The sequence below is a fragment of the Platalea leucorodia genome (genome assembly GCF_965183815.1).
Source record: "Platalea leucorodia genome assembly, chromosome: Z".
NCBI classification, from domain to species: domain Eukaryota; kingdom Metazoa; phylum Chordata; class Aves; order Pelecaniformes; family Threskiornithidae; genus Platalea; species Platalea leucorodia.
The window spans coordinates 44,908,674-44,924,889 of NC_138858.1; the positions used below are offsets into that span (position 1 = coordinate 44,908,674).

At 40.3% G+C, this 16,216-nt stretch overlaps 1 protein-coding gene across 1 annotated transcript in view; it reads left to right on the top strand.

Moving 5' to 3' along the window:
- Nucleotides 1-16,216, top strand: part of NTRK2 (neurotrophic receptor tyrosine kinase 2) — a gene marked incomplete at both ends in the record, with an annotated part of 205,460 nt that overhangs the window by 16,627 nt on the left and 172,617 nt on the right. The window contains 4 exons of the mRNA XM_082335628.1: nucleotides 693-767; nucleotides 1,005-1,076; nucleotides 8,720-8,788; nucleotides 12,533-12,687. Of these exons, the coding sequence (XP_082191754.1) occupies nucleotides 693-767; nucleotides 1,005-1,076; nucleotides 8,720-8,788; nucleotides 12,533-12,687 (371 nt within the window). The remainder of the gene's footprint in view (nucleotides 1-692; nucleotides 768-1,004; nucleotides 1,077-8,719; nucleotides 8,789-12,532; nucleotides 12,688-16,216) is intronic.

Genomic DNA, 16,216 nt, shown 5'->3' on the forward strand with positions numbered 1-16,216 from the left:
TGATAATACAAAGGACCGGCTTGCAGGCCCACATCCTTTTGGTGTTCAGGCAGATACTCACGGTCTGGGAGTGGACTCAGTGCTTTGGTCTACTATGACAGTTCCTCTTCTCTTAATTTCCACTTGTGTATGTAACACCATGAAGTACAGCCTCCCTTTCCTCAGTTTTCTTATTGACACACCTTGAAAATAGATTTGAAACTTATTTGTGGCATGGGGAAAATCGGTTGAACAAGTGATTAAGTTAACAACATGAGGGAAAAGACTAGGGTAGCCCGATCCCCCCTCAATGTAAGTGGGGGTAACTCCACTGCCACCACTAAAGTTGGCCCTTTTGCTGTTGTGAAATCCATGAGGTAAGGAAGTGTGTCCTGGAAAACGGTGACACTGTAATGCAGCTTTATTTACTGTGCCTTCAGGGTAACTTGCTTCCTTGATGAACAAGGCTTTATTTCCCCTGTGTAAAACTCAACTGTTTCTCCTCCAGCCCTGTCCCACAAAGTACCATTTAAATGATGGGGAAGATTTTAAGGAGCACTTTTGCTCTGCGGATGCTCTAAGTAGATCTTAGTGTTAATTGCAACAGGTCAGCAGTCACTGCTGACTTTCAGACATCAGTGCTTCATCTCTGAACAGTCAAAGCCATGGACGGATACGCTTTCATACTTTTTTCTGTCTTGCTTTTTCAACAGTTACATTGCAAACCAGCGAAAATTAGAAAGTATCAATGACAATGAAGTTGGATTTTATGTTGGACTTAAAAATCTGTGAGTATATGGGATGCGTATTTTATAAAGTTATTTTTTCTTTATTTCTTTTATAGAAGCATATAGAGACCTCATCAGAGTGTAGGTCTAACTTTGTGTGTTATAGAGGACAGTTGTAGATATTGCAGTTCAGCCTTGTTGAGATTTCTTCCACACTCTTATTTTAACCATTATTATCATTATGCTTTCCATCATATTTTAAATGAAATATTATAACAGTTTTATGTATCTTCACAGGACCGTGGTGGATTCAGGCTTAAGATTTGTGTCCCGTCAGGCATTTGTGAAAAACGTCAACCTACAATACATGTGAGTAAGGATAGTGTCTGCCTTCTAATTCAAAACAGCCCAACTCATGTTAATTTATTTAATTGTTAATTTATTTCTCTGTTTTACCATTTCCTTCATATAAAATGTTTTAATAAGACAGACTTAAAATGGTCTTCTGTCATGAGGTCTTCTGACCCTAAATAAGGTATGTATGGTAAGGTACTGGCAGAACATAGGACATGCATGGTAAGGAACTGGAAGATCATAAGAACATAATGTGGGATAATAAAAAGACTGTCCCATTCATTTTCCTGTCTCTAACAAGGGACTCTGTCTGTGTCTTTTGTGGTAAATATCGTAGCACAAAGAGTGCCTCTCTTAGCTGAGTGAGTTGGTGCCGAGGGTATGATGTCCACACTATGCATCACACCCAATGACATGGGTTTGACTAGCTCTAGTCTGATTCAATGGGCTGAACATGTTTTAGCAGCTGCAGTGCAGTAGGTGCATGCATGGAGCACATCTAATGTAATTTGACGAGGGTGCGTGCCCAGAGACTGTGAACTTATGTCCTGTAAGTGGGGATGATCAGAAGATTCACTTTGGAAGCTCACTCCAGATCTGAACTAATGCACCCGAAGCAGAATGTAAGAATGAGGTTACTTTCACACCCAAATGCAATTGGTGATTCATGAACTTCAGGAAGCGGAGGTGGTGCCAGTGCAGCTTTTTGACTGTGTTTTTCTAGATTACTTACACTTTAGATTTAGCAAAGGCTGAACTGATCAAAGTTCTTTATAAAAGTACAGAGAAAAATGATCAGCTAAAATGAAAGACTTGGTTTCTTTTTAGTATAAGTACATGCCCCTGAAGGACTGTAGAGCCTTTTGGTGGGCCCGACATGGAGTCACTCACTTTGCTGCTTACATGGAAAACTGTGGATCTACAGTCCTACAAAACATTGAAATCATGTGAGGGGCTCAGTTCCTCACAGGTACCCTGTTTTAGCCAAGTATTCAAGTGTGTGTTTCAGTCTGTCCATCTTTGTTAGATATATTTAGCACTTAACTTTACCCCTTGCTTTTGTTAAAGTCCTAATGAGATCGGGAAGACAGAAGGCCAAGCCTTGGGCTCGTAAGATACTGTCTTGTAATATGGCAGAACTGTTGAACTGAGAACAGGGCTGATTGCTTTGCTAATGAAATGGAATCACTTTCTGCACCTGTGTTTTCCAAAGAACGGCAATTAATTCATGTAAGCAAGTGGACGTGAATGTCTGTATCTGCCTAAACAGTTAACTGCTGTCCTTATGTGGAACAGTCACTGGAGGAGTGTGAACCAGATCTCAGAGGCTTATATATTACTTCATATAGTCATTAATAAAGTAAATAGCTTTTACTATAATCACCTGGTGATGTAATGGAAGTATCTTCTAGAGTGAATTTGTGTGTTTACCTGTGTAACAATTGCTCAGTGAATTATGGTTGTAAAAGATGAAATTCCATAAAGCCAAGTGCATATGCACTGTCTGTGGAAATGCACAATAAGAACTTACTGGCTGAGAGGCACATTTGCAGAGAAGGATTTAGTGGCTGTGTTGGGACAGAATCTCAGCGTAATGTGGCAGAACAAAGCAAATTCAGTCTGGGATCAAAAGGAATTTTGTGTTAGATTTTTATATCTTTTCCCCATTACTTTTGCTGCTGGGAAGGCATCTATTGGAATACTGTATGTAGGACACTGAATCTCCCCATCTTGAAGGATATTACAGAGAACAACAGAGCTATAAGAACCTTGTAAAGTGAATAATTTAAGGAGACTCAGAGGCTGAGTATGTTCAGCCCAATAAAGAGAAGACTGAAAATGAACATAGATCTTCTTATCTTTAAAAGAAGAGAAATTATGATGAGGAGAGCAATCAGTTCTCTCCATGACCATGAGTGCAGAATGAGAAATAATGCGTTTAATTTGGAGCAAGGTAAATAGATGTTTGGAAGACCTTCGCAGAGGTAGGGGCAAGCAGACACTGCAAAAGGTAACTGAGACAATTGGTGGGATCCTCTTGATAGGCTTTTTTGCCTGTTTCCTTAGGGAAATGGGGTTCATGCAGTCACAAAGTGTCGCTGTCCCCAGTGGTTGCTTCTAACCAAAACTTATACAGGTAAACAGGTTTTCTGAAAACTGACCATTGGACAGAACAGGGAGACACTATTAGAGTTCCCACTTGAGGGAAAAGTATCTTTGTGCATATATGATCTGCTAGGCCCTACAGAATCCACATGGGTAAAAAGTCTTTAAAATACTTCAGCCACAGGAAGAGCTTCAGCTGGAGCACACAGTCAAACATGGAATACGTATCTGTTGGTAAGCAGGCTTTACTAGATCTGTAATTCATGAAGCTGCTTGTTAGAAACAAATTAGGCTGACTGACATCTGTTTGGTTGATGTACATGGAATCCTGATCCAGAATACTTAACGTTATGAACCAGGAGCTTATCCAGTCTCGTACTGTGTTTTCTTTTGGTGGGGATTTAGTAATGTTAGCAGACACAGGATAAGCCCAGATAAGATGGAAAATATTAAGTGGCACCAGCTGCTCTGTATGCATGTGACAAAGCAGTAAGTATGGAGACATTTTTTGCCAAGGCTGATCTATTATCCGTGCAAAAAATGCATTTGTTTGTTTTCTCTGGGAAGCCTTGATGCACACTAAAATGTTTCTGAAAGCCCCAGTGAATCACTGCTTGTTGTCATCAGCAATAAAACCCCTGTTGACTGCACTGGGAATGAAGTGCAGCCCCTGTTGTGGTTGGGACAGTGAAAACTATTCAGAGCTGAAATCATTTCACTTCGCAAGAGTAACCTCTGAGTACAGGTCTTTGAGAAGTCTTGCATTTTATTTTGAAACAACAGTTTGTTACTATCCCATAAAGAAAACAAAAACTCCAAACACTTTTTTGAAGACTGATGTAACTGCATAAGCTTTGATTTTGCTAGTGATACTATTAGTTTTCTTTTTCTTCTATGAAAAATCTTTTGATGTAGTTAAGCACCTTCATTATATGAACGTAGTATTTATTTTATGAATCAAATAAGAATATTAGATTGTAAGGATCTTATTAATGCACATTTCCTTAAGCCCTTTTTTGTTATTACCTTATTTTCTTGGCCAAACTTCTGTAGCCCAGATATCTTTCTGGAGTTATGTATGATGAGAAGATTTGAGTAATAACATAAACAACAGGAAAGTAAATGCTCTAATAGGTGTTACTTAAATGTAATTAATAGCCTTGCTCATCTAATTCTGGTATTCTCATTGACCTTAGACTCAAATTAGTCAACAGTCGCATTTAGCAAGATGCTAAACAGTCTTAGTTTAGTAGTGTTGTAATTTATAAACTTAATCTGCTGCTAACAGTAATTTTAATGGACCTGTGTAATACATCTGCATGGTGTACTGTCAACACCTTTAAACATAAAAATATATTTCACAGCAAGTGCGTATTTCCAAAAATGTTAAAAAATAGCTATTGTTACATGCCAGGCTGTTGTCGTGGTTTAACCCCAGCCAGCAACTAAGCACCACACAGCTGCTCGCTCACTCCCCGCCGGTGGGATGGAGGAGAGAATTGGAAGCATAAAAGTGAGAAAACTCATGGGCTGAGATAAAGACAGTCTGTCTTCTTCCCCCAGCTTCATATACTGAGCATGACGCCATAGGGTATGGCATAGCCCTTTGGCCAGTCTGGGTCAGCTGTCCTGGCTGTGCTCCTTCCCAGCTTCTTGTGCGCCTGGCAGAGCATGGGAAGCTGAAAAGTCCTTGAGTAGTGCAAACTCTACTCAGCAACAACCAAAACATCAGTGTGTTATCAACATTATTCTTATACTAAATCCGAACCACAGCACTATACCAGCTACTAAGAAGAAAATTAGCTCTATCCCAGATGAAACCAGGACAGCTGTGTATAATTGCATCACTGACTCAATAGATTTGTGAACGTAGTACATATACAGCTCCAGGTATTAAGATGTGTTTGTATCTCTACACTGTTTGGGTTTAGGTAAGGCAGCCAAATGAAGCCATGTGAGACCTTGCTGCAGATTTTCCCTTGCTTGCACACAGGGCTGGCTCCAGCCATAGGCAGAGCAAGCAGTTGCCTGTGGAGGGAGACTGAGCATAACAAAATGGCCATTTCTTCACCTCTTCCCCCAGTTCTCCTTAGATCTGTTCCCTCCTCTTCCTTCTTGCCTCCCCTTGCTAGGAGCGCTACAGGCAGTAGAGCTGTGCCTGTGTTGCTAGCTCTGTGAGTATTTATGCAGCCGCTTGGGCTGCTTTTGTACTCCTCACATTGCCACAGGTTTGCTTTTAGCTGGATTAGGGCTAGCAAGTTTAAAGTGAGCTTAATATTCGAACATTTCCTCCCTGGAAGTGTTCAAGGCCAGGTTGGATGGGGCTTTGAGCAACCTGATCTAGTGAAAGGTCTCTCTGCCCATGGCAGGGGGGTTGGAACCAGATGATCTTCAAGGTCTCTTCCAACCCAAACCATTCTATATGATTCTGTGATTCTGTGTAAAATACGGGCATGCTTTTGACTGAATTTGGGTCCTCTCCTTAGGTATAGCTTTGGAGCCAAGCTCTGTACTCTCGGCTTTCCCCCCCCTCCAGAAAAAAAGGCTTTAGAACTCCAGATGGATCTTCTTTGGGCTGCTCACCATGATCTTTTTGTGTGTAGTTGAATTGGGGAACTAATTTATATTCTCTTTCCATGGGAGTGGAAGTGTGGTCCTTAACTACTCTATAATAAGCCTGGTAGTGATTTTTTCACTTAACATGAATTAAAGAGACCACAGCAGGCACCTTTATAATCAATATAAAGTGCTCAGTGTATGAAATATATATATAATGTGAAATTTGCTGTCAAAGTATCGTTTAAGGTGATAAATCTGTAACAGTCATCTGAAAAATTTCTATTGAATTACTTGTCAACTTGAGAAACCTTAAAGTGCTAAACTACATGGGAGAAAAGGCTACAGTATTGGAAGCACTAAATGTTTCAACACATGATCAAGAATGCAGGCACAGGAATTTTTTATTACTTTTCTTACTGTTCTTACTTCCTTTTCCTGGTGCGTATCGAGCATAGCTGGTAAAAATATGAAAAGAGAATTAAAGCTATCAAGGTGCTTTTGGTTTTTGAAAACTGGAGTTGTTAAAATAATGACTCTATTCTTTTGATAGTTTTACTTAAATTATCAGTCCCATTTTTTCACTGGCTCACATGGAGTCATTGATACCTGCACAAAGTGTTCAGAAAGTACCATACCTGGTGACATTTGGACAGTAAGTCTGGCTCATGAATCTAAACAAGTAAGGTCTATTCTTCTGCCTAAATGTTCACAATAATCCTCCAAAAGCAATGACTGGCCTGAGACTAAATGACAAGAAGGTATAGCTATGGCAGCACCTAATTCTCACAGTCTGCTGTCTGATAGAGTTCATAGCTCTGGAGCAAGCAGCTCAGCACCTCAGGAAGGGATGGGATGAGTTAGATGACCATGAGTAAGTTGAGCAAGGAAACATGTAAGCAGCCAGGAGGAAATCTTTAGGAAAGATGGGACTTCAGTCCTGTCCATGAAGTAGGTGGGCTGTCCATGCTGGGTTACTAACAGCAAACCCTCTCCCAGAGTCAGTCGTTATGTTTTTAAGATATTCTTGACACTTTTGTTTTTAAGACATGATTTTCTTAAAAAAGAAAGAAATACTATCTCAGAGGATAGCTGGGGCTCTTATGTAAGATGTTTGTGGCCCATTTTCAGATTTGTGTTCTGACACTTTAATATTTAGAAGGTGGTCGTGGTAGAGGGTTTCAAATCCCCTTTGATTTGCCTTGCTCTCGAATCAGAGCTTGAGCCTTGCTGTCCCATTAGGGTGCCAGGGAAGATCACGCAAAATGAAATGGCTTCAGCCGGACAGGGATTTCCCTGAGGAACCCATCGTCTGATGGTTAGGAAGTGCTTCTGTTATGGAAGAGCAGGGTCCTCTGCTGTGTGGAAACCAGGATTCAAACCTGGTCATCACACGACCCGGAGTTATGTTGCCTCCCACTAGAGTAGTGAGTGGCATGGGCACCTGTCTGCAGGTAAAGCCTACTGTATCTCTGGTTGTCTTTTGGGAAAGGTAGGATTTAGTTGCTGCGCAGGTAAGAGAAGCAGGTGCATGCCTCATTTGGTAATACCACAGCGGCATCCGCATGTGCTGCTTGGCAGTGTCAGAACTGGAGGGGTGAAGAGTTGCCCATGGAGGGATGGGGTTTGATGTGCTTAACATTGCCTCAGTGCTGCAGACAAAAGCCGAAGTCCATATGTGGATTCAACCTTCTTTCAACCTCCCAACATATGGCTTATACATATTGGGGAAAAAATCATAGTGGCAGTTTTTACTTAAACATGACTTCTGTCCTATATGCAAATTGTACTTTAATTTTGATATATCCGATCAGGGTCCACGAGGCATTTCCACCAGCATCTGCCATAGGGCGGTCTAGTTCACCTGATGAATGGAATAGAAGGTCATCTGTTTTGTTCTCACACATTAGGACTAGTCAATTTGTAAACTTCAGGCTGTTGTTTGTCAGAAGGAATCAACGAGGAAATATAGTAAATAAAATCTCTTAAAGATTCTGTTCTAAACGTTTGTAGAAGACGCAATTTGTAATTTCTCTGAAAATTATCTTGTACTCAGAGATCAAGGACTAAAAGTTTGGGAAGTAAACACTGTGTTCCTTAGGGGAAAAAAAAAAAAAAGATATTTAATCCCTGGTTTTAAATGCAATGCAGCTTTAAGTATGGAGCCCCTATGGCGCCTTTATAATACCACATAAAACTCGTGTGGTATTTTGGCTCATAACACTGATTTGCACTGTACTGCTGGCAGTTGTACAGTTTACTGCTCTCACTGTCTTTAACTGGTGGACTGATAAGACTGTAGAAAAACAGCATTGTTTTGCTTTGGGGTGGAGAAAGCAATTTTGTAAGCCTGGGAGGGGAGGAGTATTTCTGATGCAGATGAACATGTCCTTGCTCTGCATAATGGGAGAGGACCTTTCACTTAATTACCACTGGAAACCGTAAACGCTTAATTGACATAAAAAAGCCCAATATAGGCATTTTACAGTTTTCCTTTTGATCTTCCATGTGGGTGCATATTGTACATGCAATTTGAAAAGAATAACTAAAAGGCTCTGATGTGGATGTGTGCTAGCATGTGAGGAGGGCTTATATGAGTACAGAGTTTGGTGCAGCATCAAAGAAAGGGATACACCCATTTCACTTATGAATAAATTGAGCATGTAATTAACACCTGGACTTTACAAAATACTTTTGAAACACAATTAAATCTGCTGCTTTTCTGCAACGAACAGAAGTGCTAAAAGTGAAAATATTGACCTTTGCTGAGTTTGATTTTGAATGTATTTGACTTTAGATGCAGACTGGATTCAAACCCTCTAAACCCATCCAACCATAAAACAAGACTGAGCACCATTCCTTTACAACTGAAGTCAAAGGAATAAGGGCTTTTTAGAGCTGGTTTGAGTTCTTAATTTTTTTTAAGAGACACAAACTGTATTTTCAGTGTAAGAAGAAGCAATTCTAATTAATGCAATCTTTCTCTTTTCCCATAGCAATTTATCCAGAAACAAGCTCTCAAGTTTGTCCAAGAAGCCTTTTCGCCATCTGGGTTTGTCTGATCTGTAAGTTGTCATTTCTTAAAGTAAAGTCTATTTTTGGCTGGAACGGAAGAACAAGACTTTGAAGTTTGTTCTGTTGCAGGTAGAGGTCCATCAATGATTAGGAATGAGATTCTGATCCAAAGAAAGTAGCAATGCTGGACACTTAAATACAGAGAGATTTTCATACCAGGGCTTCAAGAAGGTCAAGTTTATCTTTGAAAACAATGTAGAGGCCAAAATAGCCTCTTCCCTTCAGCTTTAAAATATTTTATTGTGAGGTTAATTCACACAAAACTATCAGTGTTTGTATTAAATATTTAAGCTAGTGAAAATACGGCCTTCTACAGATCTTCAAATGAAGTGTCTCTCTCATATTCTTATATTGGCCCCAGAGCTGCTATGCTTATGGTTGGCTACTGAAGAATATTTTTATTTTCTCAAATTGTTTTGAGTTGTAGTGTGCTTTATATAATCATTTGGTAATGAAGCACTGGTAAACATATTTGTTGATTGTTTCAATATTGCGTTTTTAGCCTCCATTCCATCAAGCAGGACTTCTGTATTGGTATATGTTCCAAAATTTTGGTCATCTTGTGTGTTCTTTGCTAATATGTGGGACTGCAGAGAGCATGCAGGAGCTTTGGGAGGGCTGGGGCTGCAGAGGAGAGGGAGATTGCTCGCCCAGAGCTCTGAGCAGAGTCAGAAATCGTCCAAAATGCCAGTCCAAGAATTGCAACACCAGCCTTGCAATCCTTGACCTCTTCTGATGAACTTCAGCATGTGAGAAATGAAGTGAGCAAATCCCAGTGCCACAAAAAGAGGTTATGCCCGTTAGGCATATTTGTTGATAATTAAGTTGGTATAATCTCTTTCTTTACAGCCCAGGGAACATTGCTCGCTGGAATTTTCTTTCATAACTTGTCAGTCGCCGAGCACTCTGATGGAGAGACTAGCTAGTTGTAGAGCACTCCCATTGCTGTATGCCCTGCAGAGGTCTGTTGGTTCTGAAGTCCCCGTTTCCTCATACGCTGTGTCTAGTCCCTGCCAAGAAGCCATTGTTAGTGTGTACTTGGTTGTAGGTTCTATGTTTTGTAGTTGTCATGACCTCAAAAAAATAGGTACAGGACTCAGACCAGTGCACAGTGTGAAGCTTGGGCTTCTCCTAATTTTTCTAAGCAGTTAGTGGAGAAATGGAGTCATCTTTGCCCCTCTCCCCAGGTTGCAGAAATAAGAGCGAGTAGTAGTGTAAAAGTGCTGTAGTTTAGGAAGCATGCAAAAAAGGAAATGACTGCAGTTTTGAAGGCATACTCTGCTCCCAGTTTGTTGGAGTTTGTCTGCTGCCAGTTTACTCTATATAATTATATTATTAACAGGTTTGTTCCAAAGCACAAATCAAGCCAGTCTTGAATCTCTCCATCTCAGGTGAACAGCTTCTTTTAGGCTGTGGGTGGAGTGAGGGCTTACAAAGATTTTGAAGGAGAACAACGTCAATGTTGCTGATCATCCTGAAGAATTTGGTTTGCTCCTGGGCAGAAAGAAGTAAAAAAGGATTTGGGACAGAGAGTAAGAGAAGCAAATGTTACAAATATGTGACAGGAATTATGGAAATGAAGTTTAATGAGGCAGGGAAATAGCACTTGGAGGCAAAACAACTGGCTGATGTGAATTAGTGAATGTATTTGTGGTGTTAATACCAGAGTTAAAAAATGGCCATTCAGTGTCATGGTAGTAGAAGCAGGGGAAGGGTACTGGGAGTGCGCCAGAATGGATGGTGCGAAGGTTAAACTGAGTAGTATTTGAGGTATGGGGGAAGTTGAGAGAGAGAGAGAGGATACAAAATTGAGGTACAGTGTTGAGGGCTTGGGAAGGAGTTGGAGTGTAGGGTAGAAGAACTACAGTTATGCAAACAGAGATTGCGATGAAGTGAGATAAACAGACGTGGGGGAAGTGAGGGAAAGAAAGTGGGGCGAAAAAAGCAGAGCCTGAAGGGCGGAAAAACAGTGATAAAATTAGTATCAGCTGAACAATTCTGTTGATAGGTGGCTAATACATAGGTGGAAAATCAGAAAGAGGAGCGAAAGAAGAGTATTGGAAGGAGAATCCAAGAGGAGAGTGATGCCATAGCTTCTGAGGAGCTTCCTCTAAATCTGACAAACAAATGTCCTGTTGTTAGCACTCTTGTAAATCAAAACATAAAGGGATGAAAAGTTCAGGATAGGGTGAAGTACAAGATATGCACCAGATATTGTAGAGAAGGAGATGCCACTTCGAAAGGCTTCTTTTAGACCAACTGTAGGTTCAGCTGTAAAATTACAGAAAACAAGATAAAGACATGTGATTTGCTTTTACTAGGTCCCGGTTTCGGCTGGGCCATCATGCCTCTATCCAGCATCCTGCCTCTGATGTACCTAACTCCCTTCGTGGGTTTAACACAAAATAAAACAGTGGAAGAAAAGGACTGCGCAGCCACTGGTCAAGGGAAATTTCTCTTTTGCAGGGAAGTTACAGGATGAAACAGAAGATGGAAAGTAAATCTTGCTCTTTTGAAAATGCATGTTGTAGGTTTTGTCCCAAGGGATCCTAATGTTCATACTTATGTCTTGCACACGCAATTCTTGTCTACGCTGTGGTGGTGGTAAAGTCCAGCAGATGACTTCTGTGAATACAAATTGCTCCTTCAGAGACTAGCAAGAATGATCCCTGCAGCTGTTAATCCTCAAAGAACTGCAGGTGGCTTTGGGGGGAACAGGTTACAGCTCTGATAAGCTGAGTTTTTCATGATTTGCGCACTTAATGTCCTCAGGAGGCGTTTATGAGCATAGATTCTGTGAGCAACTTCAGTTTGGTTTCTGTACATGGAAAATAATACCCATGAAATTTTGTTATGAACAATTGTTCTCCTCGTAATGAGGTGCCTTAAACAGTCACTTGCACATGCTTTGTTGGATCTCATCTATGCCTGTAAGAGAAAAAATAACACTGGGTCACTTCTTGCATAGATATTGGGATATTTCTGTTCATATTTTACTTGGGCGTTACTGCGTTACATTGTTGTGTAGTTTTATTAAATTTTAAAACTAGAATTTGCTAAGTTTGCTAACCTGTGGTTTAAATTCCATTCCGTATAGCTAGATGATACATTTCTGTTTCAGGGCCATTTTTTCAGTTAGTGTTTCCTCATGACATTACCTAGGGTTTTACTGTGAGATTTTCTAGAGTGTTGTAGCGGATGAATTTTGAAGGTTAGGTAAAATCCTTTTTTATGATTAGAGTTAGTTTGAGCTTGCCTATCATCCATGACTGTTTGACTCTATAAGGAATTTACCACCTCACAGCAGAAACTTATTTCTGGCATGATCTTGCTGAGGTAGCTGAGCAGAGAGTCAAGTGTAGAAGGGAGGAATTCTGATCTCTGCTTGACTCTTATGAAATAAAATGGAGCTTGATGGAAAGCCCAGTTCTTCTTGTGCTCCTGATTTACACCAGTGAATTGGAGATAATAGTCGAGCCTCCTGTGTGATCTCTCCGATCTATGACAGCCTGGATTCTTGGTGCAAAGAGAGCTTCACTCTACATAGAAACCATTATCCACTTGTAGCTTACATTGCACTGAGGTTACTAAGGTTGCATTCCTTATCCTTCTTGACTAAAGGGTTCAACTTCTACTTTCACCCAGCTGAGTGCTTGGAGTTCCCCTGCCCCCCATTTTTTTCTCTATGCATGACACATTCTGCATTCTAAATAAATTGGGTTTTTTTGCTATAGGATATTGGTGGACAATCCATTCAAGTGTTCCTGTGAAATTATGTGGATCAAGAAATTTCAAGAGACCAAGTTTTACACAGAAACTCAGGATTTATATTGCATAGATGACAACAACAAGAGGACAGCCTTGCTGGATATGAAGGTCCCGAACTGCGGTAATACTCTTTTAACATAAAATTACTGCTAAATTATTGTGAGACAGGGAAAACAAACATGCTTTTTTACAAGATACCTATCAGGATGACAACAGTGCTGCTAAAGGAAAAGGTTTCAGTGGAGATATTAACCACTCAGTGGTCTTCCACCCCACATGGAGTAATTCTGGGAGCTTCATGTAAAGCTTTTTTTTCCCCCTTGATCCTTTAAGAATATACCATTATTCAAGTGGAGGGAAACATAATACCAGTTATATACACACAAGAATTATATAAAATGCATGTGCCTTTGTTAAACTAAATAGTAGTCTTTCCAAGCTCAACAGATACAAAATTTTACCTCCTTGAATTTTTTTTCAGGTATTTATGGTTAATGAAGTCTTTATTTTCCTTCAAAAATACAGACTCTAGTGCTAGGAGCATAAGAAGAAAATTCAGAACTGCCTGCTAATAGAGACAAATTAGCAATAGCTCTGTTCTTCACACAGATAAAACTCTACTGAGTTCACTTGTAAAGGCTATGCAAAAGAGTCATAACAAGCTTAGGCTTGTAGCATTTTGCAGCATATATATTTTTCAGTTAGCTTATATGTATCTGGAGATAGTAGAAAAATGATGTAACAAAAATGATTTTTTTGTATACAACTTTGCTGCCTGTATATGGTCCTGAGACAGCTGGTGAAAGGTTTCACCCAGTAGTTGAAGAGATTTCTCCTCCTCTGTGTACGAGGGGCAGAGGCTGGGTGTTTCTGACATGATGTGAGACCTGCTGGAGCCTGGAGTTCCCTTTGCAGAGCGGGGAGCTGGGGTGCCCAGCAGAAGGCAGGCAAGCAGGAAAGGGAGCAAGGATATCTTCACGGAGGGCTGATTTGGATTGGGAACGCTGTAAGTGAAGGTGAATAGCAGGAGGAACACAAAAATGGTACCTTTTCTCCTTCTGCCTTTGCCCATTGAGTGTCCTTTTCTCCACTGCGTTTATGGAGGTTGTGACACCCTCTGATAGCAGCTGCCAGCGAGGAACAGCCATGGTGGGGAGCTGCTGCAGACCCAACATGTGTGGTATTTAATGGCAGTAATGCGTTTTATGGCCACGTATCATGCCGTTGGTCTTGCGTCCAGCTTCCTGCTGGCGCCAGGCATGGTGGTGAATTCACGACAAAAACAATGCTAGTGTCTGGTGCGATCAAAAAAATAAAGCAGCCTGTTCAGGGAGTCTTGTGAGCTGCACAGTTGGTCTTGTGTGCTGCAGGATCTGATTTACCTGAAGCTGGAGATGATACCGAGCTGAGCTAAACAGACCCAAGCGTCAGCTCCAGTTGGATGGACTAGAAGGTAGATCAATCTGCTGGGTGTGGAAAGGTCTCCTGGTGGACTGAGATCCATTAGTACAAACCAGGAGCTCCAGTATAGTCTTTTGTAACATTCTTGGCTGGCACATCCAGAAGCTACCAGGTAGCTAGGATTTTCCTTTGAAAACTTCTGCTGTTAAATACCCAGAATTAAACCTATGAGACATTATTTCTTTCTCCTGAGTTCTTGACCATCTGCAGCCACAAGAGTTTTGTCTTTGACCTCTTGATGCTGCGTAGGTGCATGTGTGTGTAAACATGTGCGTATCCTGTGGGCATATCTTGACTAAAATACTTGCCATGACAAGGGAAGGTGGTGCTTCCAACTAGAGCAGGAAGAGGAGGAGAAAAGGTGAGTATATACAACATTCAGCTTGGAATTTGCAGTATGTGGAGTGTGCATATGGGAAACGTGCATTTTGCTGAAGATCTGTGTGGATGTCAGCATGTGCCTGCAAATTATTTATGTTAGTTTACAGGGTCCAGATATGACTAAACTTAACATAATTGGGTTTTTTCCTTTTTTTTCTTTTCTTTTAGTGGTTCTTTCCCCTTAATTTACCTTTTTCAAAATGAACCAATGCAGGACGTAGTTTTTTAGTAAAGGTGACAACACAGCCTTTTCCTAGGCACAGAATAGAGAATCCCAGGTGAAGAGGAATGACCGTCTTGGTGAACATGGGCCGTGTTCTGGAAGAGATCTGAAAGATCCAGTGCATGGCTCTTACTTTCAGTATCTCTGCAGATATTTTTCTGTGTTTAAAAAGACAAGACTTAATTTCAAAAAAACCCGCTGATGAAGCTGGTTTATGTCATTTCCAGAACTCTCTGAGAGGCTAATAGGTAGAACTGAAATAGAAGAAGAATGCAGCTTTTGACATATGTGAACTTTTTTGCCTGTGAACTACATGACCTTTTAGCTCCTTTTGATGTCAAGAGAAATTTTTGGGCGTGCAGGCCTTTGAATTTTGGTAATGAAACATATTCTAATTTTCTCTGCTAATGAAATGGTTTCATCCCATCTCTCTGGTTTGTTAAATTTTTTTTGATTTAGAAACTAAGCAAACATGCTCTCTTCTTTATGTGCAGGTGTTATTAATTACTTCATAATATTATAGTAAGTAGCCTGTACAGTATGTGGTAAATGTCTTCGTAATAGGATGTCTCGCTACTGTGTGCTGTTAATAAATCTCTTGCTGGGAAGTTGGAAGAGGCCACTGTGGTTTCTTGATCATAAGGCTTTGGTTTGTAGATAATTGATGTGAAAATTAGCAAAGTTCTGTGGTACTTTACTTATTGTTTATATGGTGGAAGTGTTCATTAATGTGCTGATTAAAGGCTGTTTGCAATTTAGATGCCATCAGCTTTGTGATTTCTTTTCTTGAGTTTTAAAGTCAGGTACGCTCACTAGAAGATCCTTTCCAGCTACAATATTAAAAGAGTCAATCAATGGTTACAATGTTTGCGAAATTATTTTTTCAACGGCATTTGAAATGTATTTATGTATGATGAAAATTGTTGGATTCTTTTAAGTTTTAAATTCACACTTCGTTACTATGTCAAAGGTTTTTAAGTTGCATCTACCACAGTAGTGTTAGTAGAGGCTTCTGTGTAGAGGAATAGTGGTGTTTGGTTTTGCCGTTTTCACAGCATTTGCTGGTTTTCTGTACAACATGGCCATCATCTTTTTTTTTTGTTTGTTTGTTTCCACCTGACAAATAACATTAAAAAATGAAAGAGAAAGAGAACTAACTAAATAAACACTTTATTCTTATTACTACTTCTGTAAGCTCTGGTCACAATTGCCTCTGGTGTATTAAGTCCTTGGATGTGACGCATGTCCTATGCCTGGGGTAAGGTCACTCAAAAGTCTATCAGTCTGCAGATCACCTGGAGCTCACTGAATGCCAAGGAGGCAAGACCATGTCTTTGGGACTGGTTATTCATGTGTTGGTTGCTCCCTCTGGTAGGCATTCAATTACTCAGCTGCTATTGTTGAACTCACTGATACTGGAAGAAATCTTTTTTTCTTGTGGTATTTTTGGGAGAGGCCTGGCTTCCACAGCTGTCTCTGCTGTCCTGTGTGGATTCTTTGTTGCTCTGGATCTCAATCTGGTAATGGCATTTTGTCTTATCTGGCCAATTTAGTTAATCAGACTGTTTTATATATCCTGGTGTGG